This window comes from Trachymyrmex cornetzi, unplaced genomic scaffold (assembly GCF_001594075.2).
Source record: "Trachymyrmex cornetzi isolate Tcor2-1 unplaced genomic scaffold, Tcor1.1 scaffold348, whole genome shotgun sequence".
Lineage (NCBI taxonomy): Eukaryota > Metazoa > Arthropoda > Insecta > Hymenoptera > Formicidae > Trachymyrmex > Trachymyrmex cornetzi.
In genome coordinates, this window is record NW_017298193.1 from 43,915 (window position 1) to 66,591 (window position 22,677).

The following is a 22,677-nucleotide window of genomic DNA, read 5'->3' on the forward strand; positions in this document are numbered from 1 at the left end:
TATATATAATTTGTTATAAATATACAACTTTACAAATACTTTCTAAAGATGTCAAGATATACGTAAAAACCATTAAAAAGCGTTTATATACTTGTAAAAGCGACGAAAATTAAAGTATACAATTTAAATAAAAAATTAAATAGTTATTTATACGAGTAGAGTATTCATTATTTTAAATAACTACACTTCTGACTTACTCTTCTTATTTAATATTTTATATAAATTTCGGGAAATTATTTTATATTTTTTATTTTAAACGAGTCGTATCTCCTTTTTACTAATTTCTACGATTTTGTATTTTAATTATATTTCTGAAGCTATTTTATGTTTTTTATTATTTTTAATAATTCGTATGTTATTTTATCAAGCCATGATAGGCATTATACGTAAGTTTAAAGAATTTCTGAAAACAGATAATTTGTAGTAACTGTAGTGTCTTAAATTAATTTATTAACTGAAAAATTAAGTAATGATTAACGAGATATTTAGTACTTTTAGCCAAAGCTGTGTGTAGCACAAATTGTTTCACGATATTAAGGAAATTTGCATGTGTTTTATATAAAGGATATATATAGAATATTCTATCAACTTTTATATAATATGAATCATTAAAAGGAATAATAAAAATTGAGACATAATGTTGGAATATCAAAAATTCCCCAATGGATTAATACAAAACATATATTAATGGTTCTTTTATACGTAATTATTCGCGTGAGATATTTTTGATATTCCAACATTATGTCTCAATTTTTATTATTCCTTTTAATGATTTATATTTAAATAAAGGTTGATAGAATATATATAATATATATATTCTATATATGTTCTTTATATATATTACTTGCATGGTTCTTTTAAACGTAATTAATAATTATTCGCGTGGGATATTTTTGATATTCCAACATTGTCTCAATTTTTATTATTCCTTTTAATGATTCATATTTGAATGAAGGTTGATAGAATATTCTGTGTTTTTTATATAAAGACACATTTTCTTAATATCGTGGAACAATTTGTGCTAGATACAGCTTTGGCTAAAAGTACTAAATATCTTGTCTATAATAATAATCATTATTTAATTTTTCAGTTAATAAATTAATTTAAGACGCTGCTATTACTGCAAATTATTCTGTGTTTCTGAAATTCTATAAACTTATACGTATGATGCCGATAACGGCTCGATAAATTAACATGTAAATTATTTATAATAAAAAATATAAAATAGGCTCTGGAAACTTATTAAAAATATAAAATAAGAAGTAAGTCAGAAGTGTAGTTATTTAAAATAATAAATACTACTCGTATAAATAACTCTTTTTATTTTTTATTTAAATTGTATACTTTAAATGAAAAATAAAATTCATTAAATTAACTTGTTTGAATTTTCAATTTCGTTTATTAAAATTCAACAACTTTTATTTACATGTGTAGGAGATGCGAAATGGATAGTCGGCACGCTTTTGTCCTGAGGATTTAGTACAGAGACGAACCACATCTACTTTCGACGATACGATTTTATCGATAGTGTTGGAAAGTGTATATATTATAGTCACGTAGTTCTCAAATTGAAAATGGATGTACTGGCGATAGTGTATGGGCGATTTCAACCGTAACAGGAAAAAAACCGGCATAGCCTCTCTCAGCTTTCTCTCTGGTGTTGGCATCAGTTGGCATCGCTGGAGAGATCCAAGAATCTTTAAAAATGTACCTTTAATCTGTGTTAACAGTTGAATAGTTAATACATTAGCCATTTTTTGATCGAACTTCTCAACGGATCTCGTTGAGCGGCGAGTCTAGGTCTAGAATAACTTGGACTTTCTCTCACGCACTCTCAGAGAATTAAACGTGATTGAACGTACAGGTCGGGATAATTGATGACGCCGAGTACATTCCACAGATTTGATTGAATCGTGCGTCGAGGGCGGTTCATTAATCTTAAGTATTCTGGAGGTAAGCTCACTATGCGGTTCTCATAGCCTTTAACCTTTCCCTCCAACTTTTTCAAGATTTCCACGGACGTGCACGTGTAATCGATAGTTATTATCGTTCCTTGCTTCCTCATTGTCACGTTTTTATTTGAAACGATTCATACGAAGGAGAATGGCACGCCATTCTCGACGTGTGAAATGAAATCGCGAAGTCATTCCAGGTAGGATCATCTGTGAATTAATTATAATGAATTATTAGCGAATTTGACTTACATTCTAATATAATTTGTATTATATTAGAATACAAATCAAATTTGCTGATATAATTTGTATTAGATTAGTGCATACTAAAAACTGCTACATATGCATAGAAAAAGACTATTCTTAAATCAATCTTAATATGCTCATATATAAGCAGAAATATTAGACTTGTTCTTTTTAGCTATAATTTTTGCTTAGTTTTGAACAGATCTATTATAATCTTACTTGAGATATTTTAATCTTGATTAGATTGAATTGATGTTGATGTAAGTATTACTTTGTACTTTCAATTCAGGACGTGTTCATTTAAAAATCTTACATGAATACTAATTCAATCAAAACAAATATTTTGAAATTAAATTACAATATTTTTGCTTATATATAAGCATTCTATGGTTAATTTAAGAATAGCTAATTTTTTTATCTGTGTGAAATTAACAAAGTTATATGTAAAAACAAATATTTTATATAATTAAGTATCTAATAATGAGAGAGATATTGTTACATTATTTAATAGAACATACGTCTATTATTTCATCGTCAAAGTTAAATATTATGCTATTACATTTAGATAATTTATATAAAACGGTCTCTTTAATGCGTATTAATCCAGTATAGTATAAATTCAATCATAATGAATTCTGTTGGATGCACTAGTGTGTATTAGTGCAGATTAAAGCCATTGGCTACGTGTACATCCAACGACTTAATAGCAATCCAACCTATATCATGACCCAAACTAGGTCTACTTATCAACCATTTGTACCAAAACTGACTTAAAAATTGACAGGATTATATTTAATCCACACTGGTTCGGATTACCTAGAGCCATTTTGTGTTTTATACAAATCACATGCATTTACACCGAGAAAGTAAACAACCTAACGCTAAGACGGGTTATCTGCTAAGTATTTACAGCATGGAGCCTGAATAATTTAGGTCAAATTTGGGGTATAGGTCACAGGCTAAGCACACAATGTAAACATAACCATTGTACATTGATTTAATCTAAACATAAAAGTAAAATACAAACATTACGAATTATACAGATTTTACATAACTGCACAATAAAATCTGAAATTAAGAATCTCATGATTTTATATTTATATTAAATACACATTATTACACCAATTTGTGTATGACGCCCTTAATATGCATCCAATCAAATTTATTATCAAATGCACTATATATGATACATTGTATATAAGATCCATTACATAATGCTAAATTTATTGCATATGTCATCTACTTTTGTTTAACACTATCATATCATTTATATGTGCACACTTGGGTTATATATATAAAATTCACAAGAATCCCTCACTTGTGAATGATTTTTATTTATCTGGTTAATGACTATTTCTATTAATGCAAATTAATTTTAATCTCGATTTAATTTACTTTTTTCTATAGTTCTAAGAATTAGGAAGATAACATATAAATTAAATCAAGATTAAAGTTAATCTATATTGGTAGAAATGAATATCAGATTGATTTTACTAAGCATTTAAAGTCTAGTTCCACTAATATAAGACAACTTTAATTTTGGTTTAATTTACTCTTTACCTTCTTCTAATTCTAAGAATTTAAAAAAGATACAATAAATTAAACTGAGAGATTAAAGTTAATCTTACATTGGTGGAATGGGAATTAAGGCATTAAAGAAAAATTAAAAATTATATTAAGATATTTGAAAAACAATAAAGTAAAATAGTACACTAGATTTATTAAACTCAATGCTAAAGTGTTAATAACGAAAAAATGAGGCATAAAAGACAGATATTTACAGCGAATAGTAAGATGTGTGAGACTGTTGTTATATGTATAAAAAAAGATGTTCAGAATATAAAATGGAAATAGTAGTGACATGAAATGAAAGTAACAAAATTAAAAGAAAAGTCAAACATCAAATAATTATTTGCTCATGTTTGACCTTCCTTTTATTTGTATTGCTTTGCGATTTCCGAGCTTGACATTAATATTTCTTTGGAATGAAAGTGCAATAAAAAAGAAGCGAGAGTCTGAGAGTGCAAAATACATGCACCAAGATATAATCATGACATGCCACAGGATCTTGTATTATATAATTTATTACATATTTAGTAGAGATCTTATATACATATTTAGTAGAGATCTTTTTTTCACATGAATCTAAATACGCGTATACACATGTGTCACATTCATACACATTTAAAACTACAATCTCTAATATTTACACAATTTTGTAATATAATTTCATACTTATTGCTCATTTCTCTTGACACTTACAGATAATTCAGAGACTCTTACACCATGGTTAATGTTAACACAAGAGTATTCTTTGACGTTGAGGTCGGTGGACTGCCTATGGGCAGAATAGTCTTTGAGCTATTTTCAGACACTTGTCCCATAACATGCGAGAATTTTCGAGCGTTATGTACCGGAGAAAAAGGACTTGGGAATACGACAAACAAACCGTTGCATTACAAAGGCATCGTTTTTCATCGGGTCGTAAAGGATTTTATGATTCAAGGAGGAGATTTCTCGATAGGCAATGGAACAGGTGGCGAGTCGATTTATGGTGGTACATTTGGAGGTAAATATATAAGATTCTAGTTTTACAAAATCTTCATTCAGTATATTAATTCAAAGAAAAAAAGTGAAAATCTACCTTTTTAACAATCATTGATTCTTTTTACAGATGAAAACTTTATTATGAAACATAACAAGCCATTCTTGTTGTCAATGGCGAATCGTGGTAGAGATACCAATGGTTCACAATTTTTCATGTAAGTACATTAAGATAATGTGTAAAATTACTATTCTCTATAAAATTGATAAGTGATATTTATACATGCATATATGTATAAATTTTACAATCTGTAAGTTTAATAATATATTACAAAGGTAAATTGAAACTAAATATTATACACATTATGTTGTTACTTATATATGTGGCAAAATCTTACAGGTATCTTTAACAAGCAAGATATTACAACACGGTTATTATGTGTTTTCCTTGTATTAATAGATTTCTTTTTAGAAAATAATTTTCTGAAAATTTGCCTTCTCTCTATTAATAATTGGGCGTTTTATGTAAATCATGGTAAATAAAGTTAATACAACATTTATATTTAGTCACATTTCCCAAAAATTTTTCTACTTGAGTACATATAAATGTGGGAAATTCAAGCAATATGAGGCCAATTTCCAATTATATCATAAGTTCCAAATATACATGATCGACAGATTTAATTGCATGGTAAAAGCAAGTTTTTCTTTTACACGAATGTACAATATTACTCCCATAATATTTATGCGGCGAACTCACGGCAAATGTTGAAAAAAACATAGGAATAAGAATCATTCTGGAGGAATGAATAACTTAGCGATGTTTTTGCGTAGTCGTGAGGGGGTCTGCACACCACTACTACAACACAATGACCAATGAAAGCTCTGGCTCTTTCTGTTCATCTCTCATCCCCTTAATCATATTTTGTTGTTGTAGTACAACACAACCAGCGCCTCACCTCGACAAGTGAGTATATATTAATTCATATTGATCCTGAGATATTCTGTTTTAACTGATCGTTAAAAATAATCCAACCCTGCTTTGTTTAAAAGCCTGTTCATTTATACGAAAATGTTTTTGTTTTCAGTGTCCATGTGGTTTTTGGAGAAGTAGTGTCTGGGCAAGAGATCATTACGCATATTGAAGGACTTCCAGTAGACCGAATGTCACGTCCATTGCAAGATGCTAAGGTTGTGAACTGTGGCGAATTAGTCTTGAAGATTAAAAGTAAAGGTATAATCGTTTTCCATTTTTCAAATACAAATATAGAATGTCAAATACATTATATCTATGTCGTAATATGTGTACGTTTGCAGCGAAAAAACGAGAAGCGAAGCAAAGTAGTTCGGCGGATTCAGAGTCTGATTCTTATGCTGATAAGGCGAAGAAGAAAAAGAAGAGCAAGAAAAGGTATGTAAAGTATACGTCCGGATGTTCAATATTATATTAATTACACTATCTTGTTTCAGTAAAAAGAGAGCAAAGTCAGAAGAAGGTGAAATTCGGGATTCTGAGGAAGACGATGGGAAACCTCATCCATTAGTATCCGTAACCAAAATTGATCCCGACGAAATTCCAGAAGTACCAGCAAATAAATTTTTATATAGGGCAGGATCTACCAATAATGCAAATCAGAAAGAATTTAGACAGCATTATGGAAGAGATCGTGTACGATCTCATAGAAAAACTGGTCGTATTTTCAAGGGTAGAGGAATATTCGTAAGTGATTAATATAAATTGTTATTGCGGCTCTTGAGTAATCATCATGGCCATATTGAATCGCGACGTCAGAAGCGAGAAATGTCATGTTAATTTTTGTTATGTTTCATTTGTAAATAAAGAATCATTGTAAATAAAGGATAAAACAAAATGATGAGATTGCTTTAAACTTTAAAACATTTGTAAAAATGGACGAAAACTATACTTATCCTCCCTTGACAATCATTTTTGTGATAAATAATCAAAAAATGATAAAAAGCATAAATAAGCGAAAATAAGGCTACACATGCGCATTGAATAAAAGCACTTCACTTCCATTTTATCACTTTTTATAATTATTTATTTGTTAAGAGACATAAGAATAGCTTTCGTCCATTGTTATAATTGTTTTAAAGCGATCTTATCATTTCATTTTATCCAAGTTGTCTTTATTTACAAAAAAGCACGGAATAAAAATTAACGCGTGTCATTTCTCACTTCTGACGTCACGATTCAATACGGCTATGGTAACTACTCAGGAATCTTTAGAAACCATGGTTATCCATTCATTAATTGCATATAATCAACGAATAGATAAGAATACAGCGTCAGATTAATTCAACTGATTTGTCTTTTGATTTATTCCATTTACTACTAACTTTAACTAACGTTATGGATGCACATTTATATAAATTTCCAGCGATATCATACTCCTTCTCGAAGTCGTTCCAGAAGTATGACACCACCTCATTGGAAGCAAGCTCAAAATCGTACTATTAAATTGCACGAATTTCAGGTACATTTTAGTATTTATATTGCTCACTTACTACAACAAAACAACAGTTTGCTAAAAAAAAAGTTTTCCAGAAAACGAATCTTATTCAATATTTTTTGACTCATTCAAATTTTATAATATTCATTTTGAAATGCAATTTTGGTATAATAATTGATTGTTGAGGCATATGTAAGTGAAATTAGGTTACGTATGCGCATTGAATAAAAGTACTTCACTTGCATTTCACCACTTTTTATAATTATTTACTGTCAAGGGGAACACTGTCACAAGAATAGCTTCCCATTTTTACAATTGTTTTAAAGCGGAGTAAGAGTATTTTCTTGTTTAAAGTATGTTCTTTTTTTCTTTATATGTATTTCCGTTCTTTTTCTACAAGCAACTAAAAAAGGATCATTTTTTTAGTTATGTAGCAAATGAGCGATATGTTAAAGATGTATAATTGTTTTATGCGTTGTTTCATATTGCAGAAAATAGAAAAAGAGCGTCTCAAGAAAGAAGAAGAATTTAAACAACGCGAAATTGACAGAATTAAAAGATTCGTAGAGAATCCCAATGAAAATGATCAATTGCCAGATCTGGATAACAATATATACACAACGAAATTGATGGAGAATAAAGAGAACGATCAAGCAGACGAACCAGCGGTTATGACTAAAATGGCACAGGATAATAACATAAAGAGAAACGCGGAGGGGAATGATATTATGCAGAACAAGGAGGAGATTAAGCATAGCAAATATGAGAAGTCGTTCAAACGTGATGCTAACCGTTCTTACAATGATAGAAACTCTCGGCGTGATTCTAAAGATACGAATAGAAGACGCGAACGCTCTCGATCAAGAGATCGTCGAAGATCCAGAGAGAGAGATTATGATCGTAGAGCAAGTCGTGATAGAAGAAATCGGAGAAATTATTCTCCTCGAAGACGAGATTCTTACAGAACCAATAGACCTGGAAGAGATAACAGGCATTATGATAAGCGCAATGATCGACGTCGGAATAATTCGAATTCCCATCAGGACAATGATATCAACTCTCGTTACGATAAGAATAAATATAAGAGGAACGATAATGTATCAGACACGAACCAGGCGAAATTTAAACGCCGTTCACAGTCAAACAGCTCCAGTAGTCGACACTCCAAAGATTAATCCGCGTCGTTTCACGTTCTTTTTTTCGCTTATTGACACCAATGAAATACTATTAAAGTAAAATTTGTGACTTATTTAAAATAAATATTTGAACGATTAGTTTAATGCAGTATTATCAGATATTTCATAGATAAGCATATGCAATAATATACATATGTTTCTGTGGTCCACACAATAGACCTGTTTCTTAATTGCCGCACTGGTGAACAGCACTAGAGCTTTTTTTCTTTCACCAAACATCAAATATATGTCTATTATTTTAAGTACGAGTGACACTAGTTCAACTATAAAGAATAGATTTAATAAAGCCGTAATCAGACCAGAGAATGGTGGCGAATTCGGTACACATGCACTGACTCTGCTTTGGTGCTGTTCTGACATGGTGCAAGTGCAAAACCACTCTTTAGTGCTATGCCAAACTGCACTATCAGAAACATCAGTGTAACATTTCTTGAACTCGTTCATCCATTTGGTTGGCCCGAATATAAATTCAGCTATATTGAGTCAGTTTTCATTTGCCGAATATGACAAAATGGAACTGATACAGTGCACATAAGCCGAATGTGTGACACTGAAAAAGTTCGTACTAAGTACGCACTAGTGCAATATGCCGAATTCGCTATGAAATTGAATGTTGGATTGGAATTTAACCAATCAGCAAAGTTCACTAAACTTGAGATTGGTTTTCTTTTTTCCGAGTTTAAATTAAATTCCAATCCAATCTCAAATCTCGAGTCACTTTTCATGTATTGCTGCGAAACTGAACTTTTTTCCATTATTCGTATGGATATATTATATATGTAGGGATGTAATTTTAAATATAATCAATTACAATTAATTGTTATAATTATATTTGAATAACAAAGCATGAAATTAATACTGCATTATCTAATCGTATAAATATTGAAAATCATGCAAACATCTTTTAGATAATCAATTTGGGATATCTCGCCAATGCTACTGAGCATTCTAATACTATCGATGTACAATCACCAACATATTTGCGAAATGCGAATCAATAATACCATAATAATATTGGAGCAATATATCTCGTTTTCCTTTCGATTACATATTTGTGGTTGATGCACATGCTTTATCATTGGAATGTACAATAAGATTTATCTACACATTTACATACTTTTATGAAAATGACATCTATTTTTCGCATCTTTATTTCTTTTCTATGTTAGATATATATGTATATTGTACTGGTAAATATTTTCAAAATATTTCTGTATGAAGTCTCTCCAAAAAAAAAAACTTTTCAATATCAATTCCTTTTAAAATTCACATAGTTGTTTTGTTAAAATGCATGTATACAAAACAGGGTGTGCAAAAAGTCCCGGGCCCCTTAAATATCTTAAAAAGTAAGCATTTTTTAGAAAAATGTTTCAGACAAAAGTTGAGAGTTTAAAAAGATTTATTCACTAATCACATCTGTTTGACCTTTGATGGCGTCACCAAGGTCAGATCAAGATCAAATTGATTTTTTAAATAGAACACCCTATTTTTTTATACCAGAATCTAATAGCTTTTCAGCTTGTTCAGAATATGTGAATAACATTCAAGTGATTTTAACTATTGGTTGGACACGTTGGATAATGCTAATATCGGCGGTACTGTAATTTTCAAGCTTTATAACTTAAAAAATACTTAATAAAAAATAACTTTATTATAGTGTTTTGGAAAGCTCTTCACATCAGCTATTAAATTCTGATATCAAAAATAGGGCGTTCCCCATTAAAAAAAATTGATTTGACCTGACCTTGGCGACGCCATTCAAAGTCAAACGGATGTCTTCTTAATTAATGGCACCTGCTTCTAAGAATAAGCCTTTAGAAGTAAATGCAGTCAGATCGCGTTTCAAAATAGAATACATAAAAACGAGTTTGAATAGTAATGCTCGTTTAAAGTCGGCCACACTTTCCGAAAAATGTTTAGATAATACAATACTCGGATCGAGGCACGTCTGTCCCTTGAGCTGAGCGATTTCTCGAGATTTATGCCTCCGGCACACCAACGCGATGTTCGTCGCGCGCGACACGCGATATCCAATGAGTGTACAGCCTTATCGATTTTTTCATTCTAAAGGTATACTGTCATTGGATCATTGGATATAGCGTGTCGTGCGTAACTAACATCGCGCTGGTATGCCGGAGCTATTGTAGCTCCTGCACACTGGACGCGGAAACGTTTGCCGCACGGCAAAACGTGATGCAGCAGCCAATAAGTTTACAGCTCCTACATGTTCATTGGTTACCACGTTGCATTTTGTCGCGCGGCAAGCGTTTCTGCGTCCAGTGTGCAGGAGCCATTAGGCTGCGGTCGATTTGGACGCTCACGCGCTTTATTAGTCCGGATCTACAATAGGTGTTTCAAGTTTTAAGCTGTAAGAAATTGACCAACTACAATCGAATGCAAGAATAATAGATTATGATTCATCCATTTCTTATGGCTTAAAGCTTAAAAATTTATCCGGGGTCAGCCCGGATCTACAGTAAATTTTTAAGCCTTAAGCCATAAGAAATGGATGAATCATAATCTATTATTCTTGCATTCGATTGTAGTTGGTCAATTTCTTACAGCTTAAAACTTGAAACACCTATTGTAGATCCGGACTTAACCGCCTGTAATCATCATTCTGTCTTTATCGTTCATTAGACGTAAAATAAGAATAGAAGTACTGAAAAGCGCTGAAAGCATCCAAATCGACTGCAGCCTTGGTTAAACGGATGTGATTAGTAAATAGACTTTTTTAAACCTTACAATTTCTGTCTGAAACTTTTCTCAAAAATGCTTATTTTTCAAGATATTTAATGGATTCATTGACTTTTTGTACACCCTGTGTGTGTGTATATATATATATATATATACACATTATATACATATGTACGTGTAAATTTGTAATAAATAAATTACTTATTATACGTGATTTTCGTATAATAAAAAAGGAATTTAAAAAAAATGATATAACAATAATATCCATTATTCCTTTATCAAATTTAAATAGTTGTTTTAATTAATATTTTTTCGAATATATACCATGCGTTATTTATCGAATATAATCGTTTTAAAAATATTAGCGATATTGCTACAGAAGAACATCCATAATAAATTTTTAATAAATTTGTAACATCTTTTTGGTTAATGCTCGTTGAAATTTAGAAAAAATAGATTTGATGCTTTTTGTTTATTACCACCAAGTACCGCCGTAATAATGCAATTTTCCAATTTGCATCTTATATCCGAGTAATTTTACGCAATTACATGCAGCATTATATGATATGTATCGCATACATGTATCATATGATACATATCATGTATTAGTAAATTATTATATCATATTGATATTAATATCATATTGATATTAATATATGATATAATTGATATATCATATTAATATAATTTATCTTTATCAGGCATGTATATATCCCTGTTTGTACGTATGTAAAGCCGTTTAAAGTTGTATTGTCGCTGATTGACGCATTGAAACTTTTCTCTAGAGTATCTAGAGGTAGAAATAATTTCTATAGGTTCACTTTATTTTACAAAATATATTTATAAATTGATAATAAGCCCTCTACAAAACTGATAAAGCGACGCTTAAAGCTTAACAAATTTCAACGATCAACCTGTATTGAATAAGAATTCGATGCCGATGAAACGTGTAACAATTGTAAACGTAAACTCCCTTGGATTACACGTAACATCATCATCCAATGTTAATTGTAGATTTTTCTAGAATTTATATATAAAAATGCGTGATATACGATTATACTTTAAATCGCAATATATGCCAGCACTCCTTGCCTATGTAGTTCACCATGGGTTTTGTCCATGTGGTGGCTGAGTACCGCTGTAACGTGGTAACGTAGCATAACCTCCATATGGAGCTTGAGGCATACTCTGGTACGGATTATATCCAGCTAAAAATCGATAAATCTTACATGTGCTTTTCAATATATCATATATGTACACACGGCGTCATTAATGCCTAGGCATTAATGACGCCGTGTGTACGTATTTATAAATGATAGAACTGTGAAATCCTAAGAATACCTTGCGTAGGATATGGCATTGTAGCATATGGATTGTACGCCGTCGGCATCGGTGGAGGAACGTACGCAGGATACGGCGTTGCTGGCGTAGCACCATAAGGTATAGGCATACCACCTTGATGTTGGATTGGATAAGGTAGTTGCGGCGACGGTGCGGCGACTTCCGGTGTTGGGTTTATGCCGGGAGGACCTGTAGATAGATGGTTGAGATTTACTGGTGTTAAAGCTAATTAACAATAACGGATCCGTACCACTGCTGTGATGAGATGGAATGCTCGGTGTAGCAGCGGGACCGGTCTGGCTTAGGTTCGTAGTTAAATCTTTCAAGAGTTCCTCTTTTTCGGTTTTCCGAGCAAAACAGAAGTCGGATATCTTATTTTGGAAAACCACGAGTAGCTATTGAAAGAGATATATTAGATGATGAAACATTCAACAGTAAATTGAAAGCCATAATAACAATAACAACAATAATAATAATCAATATTAAATCTTACAGGACCGTAATGTGCAGAAAAACACAACCTATAGAAATCAATGCTTTAAACGTCTACTTGGATCTTAAGGGTTTGTATAATTCTGTGTGAATTTATATACTACGTATGTAGTCCTTTAAAAATGCGCACCGAAATGATGGTTCGGTCTTGAAACGCAAACTCTACTAAACTACCGCATTAATAGACGAGTTAAATTGACATCTTAGAACGATCTTATATAATAATAATAATGTGGTACCTGCGTTAAATCGTTGTAAAATTTAGCTCCTTCTACTAAATTATTTTTTAGTTCTTTAAACGCATCGTAAGCAGAAGCTAATTTACAGAGCATCGCTTCTCGCGCACTACCGCTGCCAGCTTGTTCGTTCGTAAATTCTGCATGGGAACTCTAAAACCATCGCAAGAATGTTATATATGCCCTTTTTTCTCATCTTCAATCTTTAATTGTCCATAATGAAATTGTCAGATATACCTGAATTTCAGCAACTAATTTTTCCTGCTGTGCTATACTCTCTCGTACTTGCTTCTGTAAAGGCCCATAACACTTTCCCAAACTCTCGACGGATATATTTGGTTCGTCGATCGCGCCGTCTTTAGCAAGTGCCGAAAGAAATGTCGTTTTCATATCATTGGCGGCGAATTTAAATTCATTTTCGATAGTATCTCGTACAGTTTTTAATGTAGTTACCTAACAAGGGAAAAGAAAATACTCCAAAAACATTAGAATACAAAAAAATTAATGTGTATAAATACATTTATGACTTTTTTTCACTTACGTCTTCCATTAATTTTCTGAGCTTAATAACAGCATTACTTTCTTGAAGAGCGGTACCTTGCGGAATAGCTCTAGCAAGTTCATCCTCAGCCAAACTTAGGATTTCGATCCCTTCTTTATGGCTTTCATATTTCTCACGTACTACCTATATCACGTAAGATCAATGCAATGAAATATGCGTAAAATACACGAAATCTTTTTTTTCTTTCTTTGAATTTTTACCTTATCAGCAATAACTGCATTATTTATAATTTCACGATATTTTTGTAAATTGTTAGTAAATTGTTCTGTCAATCGAGCACTGGGCGTTCGCTTCCAACGTTCCTTGAATTGTTCTCTTAATTGATTGTCAGAGTCACGTTCTTCTTGCAGCATTCTTTCGGACTACAAAGTATGTAAAAGATAACATACAATATACTTTTAAGCAGCTTTAATAAAAAAAAAATAATGTATATTTTTACCTCGTCTAGAAGTTCTTTATTACGCTGCAATAAATCCGGCAATTCTCTCATAGATTCTTCCAAAGTTTTTATTCCGCCCAATTCTCGTACGCTAAGCGCTTTGTCCAAAAGCGATTCAGGTATTTCCGTTCCACTCGTATCTTCTATAGCAGCTGGTAAGTTCAAACTCGCTAGAACGCTGTATGTATATACGATAAAAATATTTAACGAGAAATTTATAACTCGAGGATAAAAATTGCACTATACTTTAAATATGTACCTATTTAAAAGTTGAGTCATTTCACGAAGATTTGAAATTTCATAATTAACTAGCTCATTACGACGATTTTCATATGCTGACAATGCGTGGCGTATATTAAGAGGCAACAGTTCAGCAAACAAATCTATAAGCATGTGTCAGTATAATTACGACATTACGAGAAGATGTTTCTTATGTAAGATTAATATTAAACACCTTTAAAATCGGTACTAAATACTTCAGGTAGTGGAAGTAGTTTAGCAACGCTAGCTCTTCCTATAGCTTCCACATTTTTGATATCTGGAATCCTTTCATGATATATGAAATCATTATCTTTTTTCACTTCTGTCAGATTTCTCTGTGCTTTGTTAGCGTAATCTTGGAACAAATGTGGTTTATTCGATCTTTGCTGAGCAGCTTTGAACAGCTCCACAGCATGCTAAAAATATTACCGTGTTTTTATAAACATTTAAAATATATGAATTTATAAAATAAATAAATTACGCGATATCACCATTACCTCCAGTCTAGCAATTTCTTCTCCAATTGATTTATTATTCTTGCATACAAGCGATTGATAAAATTCAGCCATAGCGCGATAACCAGCTTGTTTACCCGCAATCTGTAATAACATTTACTTATAATAAACATATGAAAGTGATTCGGTTTCGTCATCCCAATGTACTGACCAGTGGCACCCATTCCTTATCCCAAAATGCACGAAAGATTTCCTTTTGGAATAATTTTAGAGCATCCGCATATAATTCTTCCGCTTGCGCTGCTAGTCTCGCAACGATGCCATCCTTCATAGAATCGTGGATCGCTTTATGCACGAATATTTCTTGCGCTTGCGCAAGCATTAGTGCGCTCAATGCTCCAAGTGTTTCCGGGGTAATATCGGGCGTTGGGTCTTGTTGAATTGCCATCATAACGTTTCCTTTCAGATGATTAAATATTCCAGCTGATTGCTACAGGAAGATTATAGCATTGAACACACAGTAAAAAATAAATAACATGGATAAAAAGACAAACCTGAAATAATTTAGCTGACAATTTTAATCCTTCGTCGCTGTCTAAGGTTTGCGTAGCTGCCACTGAACTTTGTAAAGCAGCAATGTTGAAGAGCACACATACTTTTTCATACGCCAATGTACTGATCGCTATATAAAACAGTATTACAAGTTGCATCACATTGTTATTGATGTAAATCAAAACTTATATCGTCTTATCTTATCTACAAGTCTAATATGTACTCTTAATCTAAAGATAGCTCATAACATCATTAATCTAAAGATAGCTCCTAGACATCAATATGTCCGTTCTTTTTAGCTAAACTCTTCTTGCACATTGTTCAGCTTTTCTCTTTTTTTTTAATGAAAGAAAAAAAGTATACAATGAATCACATAAGAAATTTAGCTAAATTCTTTAGAAAAGGACAGATGTAATTGTTTCAAATTATTTTTAAATGGCTCATCATAAAATTAAGACAGAGACATGAGATAATAATTAAATTTTTTTATTACTTACTCAAACTAAGTTTTCCTCCAAAAATTGTACGGTCAAAGGCGTCTTTCCACTTGAATGGTATTTGCAACTCATGTGTAGGAATTTTTCCTTCCAGAGCACATAATTGATCATAATAGCTACAAATGAAGTCAAATTCAGTTGGTGATGTTCTTCAATCATACATGAAATTTTTTTCTTTCGATACAATTCCATCTTAAATCTATTCCATCTCTTTTAATCTGTTCTGTACCACGATTTAAATTTTATTCAAACCCATTGGCGATGGAACATACGATAACAAATCCATTATTCTTCTTCCTCTTACATTAGGCTTCTGGTCTGTGTTACTTCTATGTCACATGTTCGTGGTGCTCATGCTAATTATTCAATTGCCACAAGCATATGGGACCTAAAGTTTTAATGCTCGTTCCGAATGGCGGATTTTTTTAGAGGTGTTTTTAGGAGCAAGTATACTCTCGGAAGGTTGTCGACTTTTTCCGAGAGGAGATACGAGCATAAATATTTTGGTTCCTACCAGGATTGAATCTAGGACCTCTGGCATGATAAACCAGAAGGCTGTCTGCCATGCTATGCTCACGCGCACTCAACAATTCATTATCTGCTTCTTAAATCTTATTCATAAAAATCTTAAAATTTTAAATTTCTAAATTTTTTAAAGGCTAATTTCATAGTATCACCATACATTCAAGATCATCTTAAGGATAAAGTTTATTTGGCGCTACAAATGTTTCAAGACATTTGATTAACCAATAAAAAAAAAGAATTATATTAATAGATCAATAAAAAAATGCTTTGAATTAATTACATCAATATCTTTAAGATAATCTTGAATGTAAAGCGTCGTTACAATAAACAGTAACAGTAGAGGCTGTAAACAATGTAGACACGTCGGGAGTAAGCTGGTTTTCCGGCCCAGCCAGAAATGATTGATTGATCAACTTCAAATCGATGCTGATTTAACGTCGCTCGACGTCAAATTGATGTTAATTCAACATTGATCGACGTTAATTTGATATTGATCACTCAATGACTTGTAGCTGGGATGTAATAGGGCGTAGCGTAAGGGCCTCCGCATAATATATCAAATATTAGGAACAGGAATAAATATTAAAATTTCAACCTATCAGATACCAGTTACACTAGTACATCTAAAGCGACGTTGAATCAGCATCAATTTGATGTTGATCGATCAACCATTTCTGGCTAGGCCAAAAAATCAGCTTATTCTCTACATGTCTACAGCCTCTACTGCTACTGTTTGTTGTAGACGACGCTTTAGATTTCCGACTATTGACTTAATGCAAAATCAGTATTATGGGCTTTCTACAATAAGTCATTAGAGAGTTTTTGCAATACCGTTTATCCAGATATGGTAAACACTAAGGTCAGTATCTTTTTCTTAACAACTAATTAAGAAAAGGATAACGTGACTTTAGCGTTCACTGTATCCGAATTTATGTTATTGCTAAAACTCCCTATTGCCTAAGCTTTAAGTCTTAAGCTATAAGGAATTGACCAATCATAATTGATTATTCTTCTTACATTCGACTTGGTTAATTTCTTATGACTTAAGACTTAAGTAATAGCTTATTGTAGAAAGCCTATTAGAACTAGGAAAAGGAGGTAAACCAAGAGCTAAATTGATGAAACAAATATGAAGATCCAACTTAAGATAAACTTTAATTGAAGACTGAATATTGCAAATATTGCCTTTCGGAAAAAAAGGAAAAAGGGGAAGATGCATGATCTTTTCGTTATCTGTGTACAGTGTGAAGTTAAATCGGCCAAGATGGAATGTCACTTGTCACCGGTTCTCACTGACGTGATGACTCGAGCTGGGCTGCGTTCGGATTCCCATCTGGGTGTTCCCCAGATATCGTATCAACCTTGTTATTTACCGAATGTTAAACAAGGATAACACGACACCCGAGGAGCATCCGGGTGGAAATCCGAACGCAGTCGTGCATTCGGAAACATGCTCCCATGTATCAACTTATTTTTGTTTAACATTGGGTGTATAATAAGGATGAGACAATACATGGGGCCACTCGGTAATGTTTTTGAGTGCAGAACGCAGCCTCAAGTGGTGCAAAAATGATGAGATCATACAGAGTTTTATTCGAGAGGTTCTTCTTGAGGATCCCCTGTTTGGATTTCCGACCCAACATAAAGGGTCACAGTACCAATTCGAGAGGTCATGACATCCGTCATACGGCTGTCGTACACTAATCGCGCATAATCGAAATAATAATTGAAAAGAATGACTCATACCTGTAGATAACCTGCAAGGAGCTCTCATACTTCTCAAAGGCGCGCCACAGAGCGTTGTTTCGTAGCTTGCCGAACTCCGCGACGGCGTCCGTGTAATCCTTGCCCGTACCGCTGTACGTCGATTGGATGACATTAGTAAGCGGTTTTACCACGTCGACGTCCGAAGGCTTTTTTAAAGGGATAGCAATCAGCTCCGCCATGTTTGACATATGAGCTGACACCCGTTCTGACTTCTGGTATGATGTAAGAAGACAAGGTTGACAAGGGTGATTACTGATTTACCGTGGTGAGAATATTGGTCTAGTTCACATCGTGCACTTGATACACGTAGAGCTAGATTTATTAGAGAGGCGCAACCGATGTTATGCATTCCGATTTGCTGTTGCAATCACGTGACTTGATACATGAGGCCTGGAGGGTCGATTCTGTCGATATCTTCATTCAAGGTGAGAATTACAAAAGTGAGCAAATTTACTAGGTGTTGACCAATGAAATTATCAGTATTCCAGTAAATTCAATCACTTTTGTAATTTTCACCTCGTTTCAAGATACAGAATCGATCCCCAGTTCTTTTTGACTGAACTTTTGCACAGTTCATCTCTCTTCCTTTTCTCTCCAGGAGGAAAGAAGGGGAAGAAAGATGAACTGGTGCAAAAGTTCAGCCAAAAGGAACAGGTCTTTGGTGTAAGAAGAAAGGTGAATCATTCCGATGTGCAGTAAATTCAAAGTAGTGGGGACAGTCAATCAATTAAGGGCTCCACACAATAAAAGGAACAGAGAACAGAGAATAAGAATTTCAACCTATCAGAAATCATGAGATTCAAAGTAGTGGGGACAGTCAATCAATTAAGGGCTCCACACAATAAAAGGAACAGAGAATAAGAATTTCAACCTATCAGAAATCATGTATTGTGGAATACGCAGTTGTGGAATACGCAGTGTGTATTTTGGAATACACACTGCGTATTCCACAATACATGATGGCAAAAAATGTTACATATTTTCTGCGATTTTGCGACCAAAATAGCACGTTTTTGTTACGTATAGTGCAGGCAGGAATCTGCATAGTTGGGATAAAATATTAAAACTACGTGTATCTTTTTATAAAATGAAAGAGGCTATTTAGTCTGCAAACGTAATGAAATAAAAAGTAATTGATTTAGGTCCGTTTCCACCAACGCAGATCATCTTTAATCTCGGTTCAACTTACTCTTTGTCTTTTTTTAGTTCTAAAGATTAGAAAAAGACGAAGAGTAAGTTGAACCGAGATTAAAGTTAATCTATATTGGTGGAAATGGGCATTAGTGTACAATTTGTTTTTATGAAAATTCAATATTTTGCCATTTTAACATTAAATACCTTTGCAGAACGACTGATAACCTATTACTTTTTTGTGACCATTATAATTTTCGTAATTTTTTAAACTATTATAACCTCTTTTTTTTTTTTAGAAAAATCTTATATAAACGCCCCGACCCTTTTGTCACTAGGTTATACGTTAAACATATTTTCAACATTTTTTTCTCTCTCTTGCTTTTATTTCATTGATATCTTACTCTGGAATTTTGCACACGTCAAATTCGACTTACTTGAATAAATTAAATAAAGCCTTTCAGAGCCGACACATAATTAGTGTGTAAATATATACAGGTCCGTTAAAAGTTTCGGACCAGCTGAATATCTCGGAAAGTATGCATTTCTGAGAAAAATATTTTAAATAAAAATAGTAGAGTTAAAAAATCTATTTAATGATCTTATCAGTTTGACCTTGGATGCCGTCGCCAATTTCAGGTCAAGGTCACATCGATTTTTTAAAATTGTACATCCTATTTTTTATTCCAGAATCTAATAGTCAATGTCAACAGCTTTTCAAAATGCTACAATAATTTTTTATTAAGTACTTTTCGAGTTATAACGAAAGTTAAGTTTGAAAGTTACAGTACTGTCATTATTTAGTATTACTCAAGGTGTCCGACTGACGAACATTGTTCAGGATCATGCCCTGGATAATATTTGTTAAGATCAAGATCATTAGAGATTGTTTCTCTTATTTTCATTTTTATATAAAAATGAATTTTCAGTGTACTTAATAATGAAAATAAACATTGTAGCGTTTTGAAAAGCTTTTGAAATCGGCTATTAGATTTTGGAATCAAAAATATGTCTAATTTAAAAAAATCAATGTAACCTTGACATTGGAGATATTTAGCCGGCTTGGAACTTTTGGCGAACACTGTATACTTTATTTAAACGTTAAAACATATAAACGCTTCGATCCTGTTTTGGATTCTGTTCAATATGAAACTGTATAATTACCAATTTTTCATGATGGACAATAGCATTTCAGCATTTTTCGGTGACAATCTATTTTGATATTTTTATTAGCAGCATAAATCACTGTAATTGTGTAAGAAGCTCAGCTGAAAAGAATAGAATTCTGCGTCAATAACGGAAACTTTCTATATAAAATTTCAGCCAAATGTATTGCTGATATCTAACCGGATAGTAAAAGAAAAGTATCGAATAGCGGATATTTTCCGAATATTCAGTCCATCTGTACATATTACTATTATACTGTTATTGCACATATATGAAGACGTCAACAAGATACTATTGAAGATCGACATTCTTATAGGAGTTAGCCTGGCTATCAAAGGGGCTCGGAGGAAGTCTTTGGTCGCATTTGAAGAGTTCACTTACATTATCAATTATTTCATTTATTACGAAGATATAAATAATGAGAATTTTATTTTATTTAGTCATTGTTTTATCATTAATACAAATCTATAAGATTTCTGATGATAAAATAGTGATTAGTAGTGTAAAATCCTTATTAATTTATCTCTTTAGAACAGCCAAAACGATTAACAAGGCAAGCGTTCTTTTATTACCATTAAGCTTCCGGAGCTCTTTTGATAGTCACGAAAAATTACCTAGGTGGTCCTTATAAAAATAGCCTCGATATTATTTTTGTCTTAGATTTTTTTTTCATTTGAGCTCAGTAATACAGCATTAAAATTACCAAGTATAGAATAATTAGCATGTATAAGATGTGTGTGCGTGTGTGTTGCGTGCGCGCACGTATTACAAATACCGAACTACGAATATTTCTTTATATTTAAGAATTGATAAAAATAAATACATGTTTATAATTTACAATTGTCAAATTATAACTATACTTACATTCATAAATTATTTTAATCGCATTTTTTAAATAAACATTTGATGAATTTATTGAACATTTTAAAAACATCATTTACGTCACTTTAGCTTATGGTAAATGTGATCGAATTTGTTTACTAAAGACAGACGATAATAATGAAGCTTTAATTCGTATAGATGACAAATATTATTGCAAATGTAATAGTTTTACAGTTTTATATTATACTCTGTTCAAGGAGAGAATAACCTTAGATCGGATGAAAACTTATCCGTTTTGCGCAGGTTTCCGCTACCTCTTCACAGTGTTGTAAGTACTACAACTTGCTAATATCTTGTATCAGCGGATGTCATCAGAGCATTAGATTACTTGGAGTTTATTTATTGCGTTACAGTTACTTATTCTAAAAATAATATTGTTGAGCAATTCATTGTGTTAGTTTTCCTATCAATTCATAGATTCTTACACAATATAATGGAAGAAGAATTGGACATCGAAGTGTCATGTCCTAATCCGCTAATGTCTCCTTTAATTAGACGAGGCCAAGTAAACAATAATGAATGACAATTAATAATTCGCTCGTAACTCGAAATTTTTAAATTGAAAGCTGGCCTTTCTCGCTGTGCGAAATTTTTAATGTAATCTCATATTCAGATCTCAAAGACATTTCAAAAATTATTTTACACGTTTACATGACACATTGGACAGAAATCTCCTTGTCGCAACTATTGGTATATGGTTGTGACAACTGTTATGTATTTCTAGTGAACAATTTCGATTTAACAAACATCATATTAAAATATCAAGATTATTTCCAGAGTTGGGAACGTTACCTTAAAAAAATAACGCATTACCGTCATAGTAATTACTTTTTGTTAAAAATTACTAATTACCGTTACTAGTTACTCAATTTAAAAAGTAACACGTTACCGTTACTTTTTCGTTACTTTTCGAGAAATTGTTGAGTTTAACTCGCTCACACATGTTGATAAAATCAACGACGTTAATAAAATTAGGCTCATTCGATTAAATCTGGCAGAAACACAATCAGAAACAGCTAAATTCAACAATTGTCGAATTTAAATTAAATATTGTTTTTAAACTTTAATGTCATTATTAAGGCCCAGTTTCACAACTCATGGTTAACTCTTAACCGAGGTTCAATTTATTTTTCATCTTTTTCCAATTCTAGAATTGAAAAGAGATAATGAATAAGTTGAACCTCGGTTAAGAGTTAACCGTCAGTTGTGAAACTGGTCCTAAGAATGTATTTCAAGATTCACTTCTAGTACTAAAAATCCGTAG

At 32.3% G+C, this 22,677-nt stretch overlaps 2 protein-coding genes across 7 annotated transcripts; one reads left to right on the plus strand and one right to left on the minus strand.

Moving 5' to 3' along the window:
• Positions 1 to 1,459: 1,459 nt before the first annotated feature.
• Moca-cyp (nuclear cyclophilin protein Moca-cyp) lies at positions 1,460 to 11,225 on the plus strand. 6 transcript variants are annotated; one of them, XM_018510721.1, is made up of 9 exons: positions 1,460 to 1,953; positions 4,463 to 4,767; positions 4,873 to 4,960; positions 5,680 to 5,709; positions 5,831 to 5,976; positions 6,060 to 6,153; positions 6,213 to 6,462; positions 7,142 to 7,237; positions 7,705 to 11,225. In XM_018510721.1, exons 2-9 carry the CDS (start codon positions 4,485 to 4,487, stop codon positions 8,386 to 8,388), a joined length of 1,671 nt encoding a protein of 556 aa, XP_018366223.1. In that variant the 5' UTR covers positions 1,460 to 1,953; positions 4,463 to 4,484; the 3' UTR covers positions 8,389 to 11,225. The 6 variants fall into 6 exon arrangements, with proteins under 6 accessions (XP_018366223.1, XP_018366224.1, XP_018366225.1 ...); XM_018510722.1 differs by lacking the exon at positions 1,460 to 1,953 and adding an exon at positions 4,246 to 4,268; XM_018510723.1 differs by lacking the exon at positions 1,460 to 1,953 and having other exon boundaries at positions 4,687 to 4,767; positions 5,577 to 5,709.
• Positions 11,226 to 11,923: 698 nt separating this feature from the next.
• On the minus strand, positions 11,924 to 18,514 carry ALiX (programmed cell death 6-interacting protein-like protein AliX). The gene is made up of 15 exons (XM_018510735.1): positions 18,213 to 18,514; positions 15,942 to 16,057; positions 15,447 to 15,574; positions 15,104 to 15,382; positions 14,935 to 15,036; positions 14,631 to 14,853; positions 14,436 to 14,559; positions 14,177 to 14,354; positions 13,938 to 14,099; positions 13,717 to 13,860; positions 13,413 to 13,628; positions 13,179 to 13,328; positions 12,698 to 12,842; positions 12,448 to 12,636; positions 11,924 to 12,314 (listed from the first exon to the last, which is right to left on the minus strand). The coding sequence occupies exons 1-15, from the start codon at positions 18,419 to 18,421 to the stop codon at positions 12,208 to 12,210; spliced, it is 2,472 nt and encodes an 823-aa protein (XP_018366237.1). The 5' UTR covers positions 18,422 to 18,514; the 3' UTR covers positions 11,924 to 12,207.
• Between the last annotated feature and the right edge of the window lie 4,163 nt (positions 18,515 to 22,677).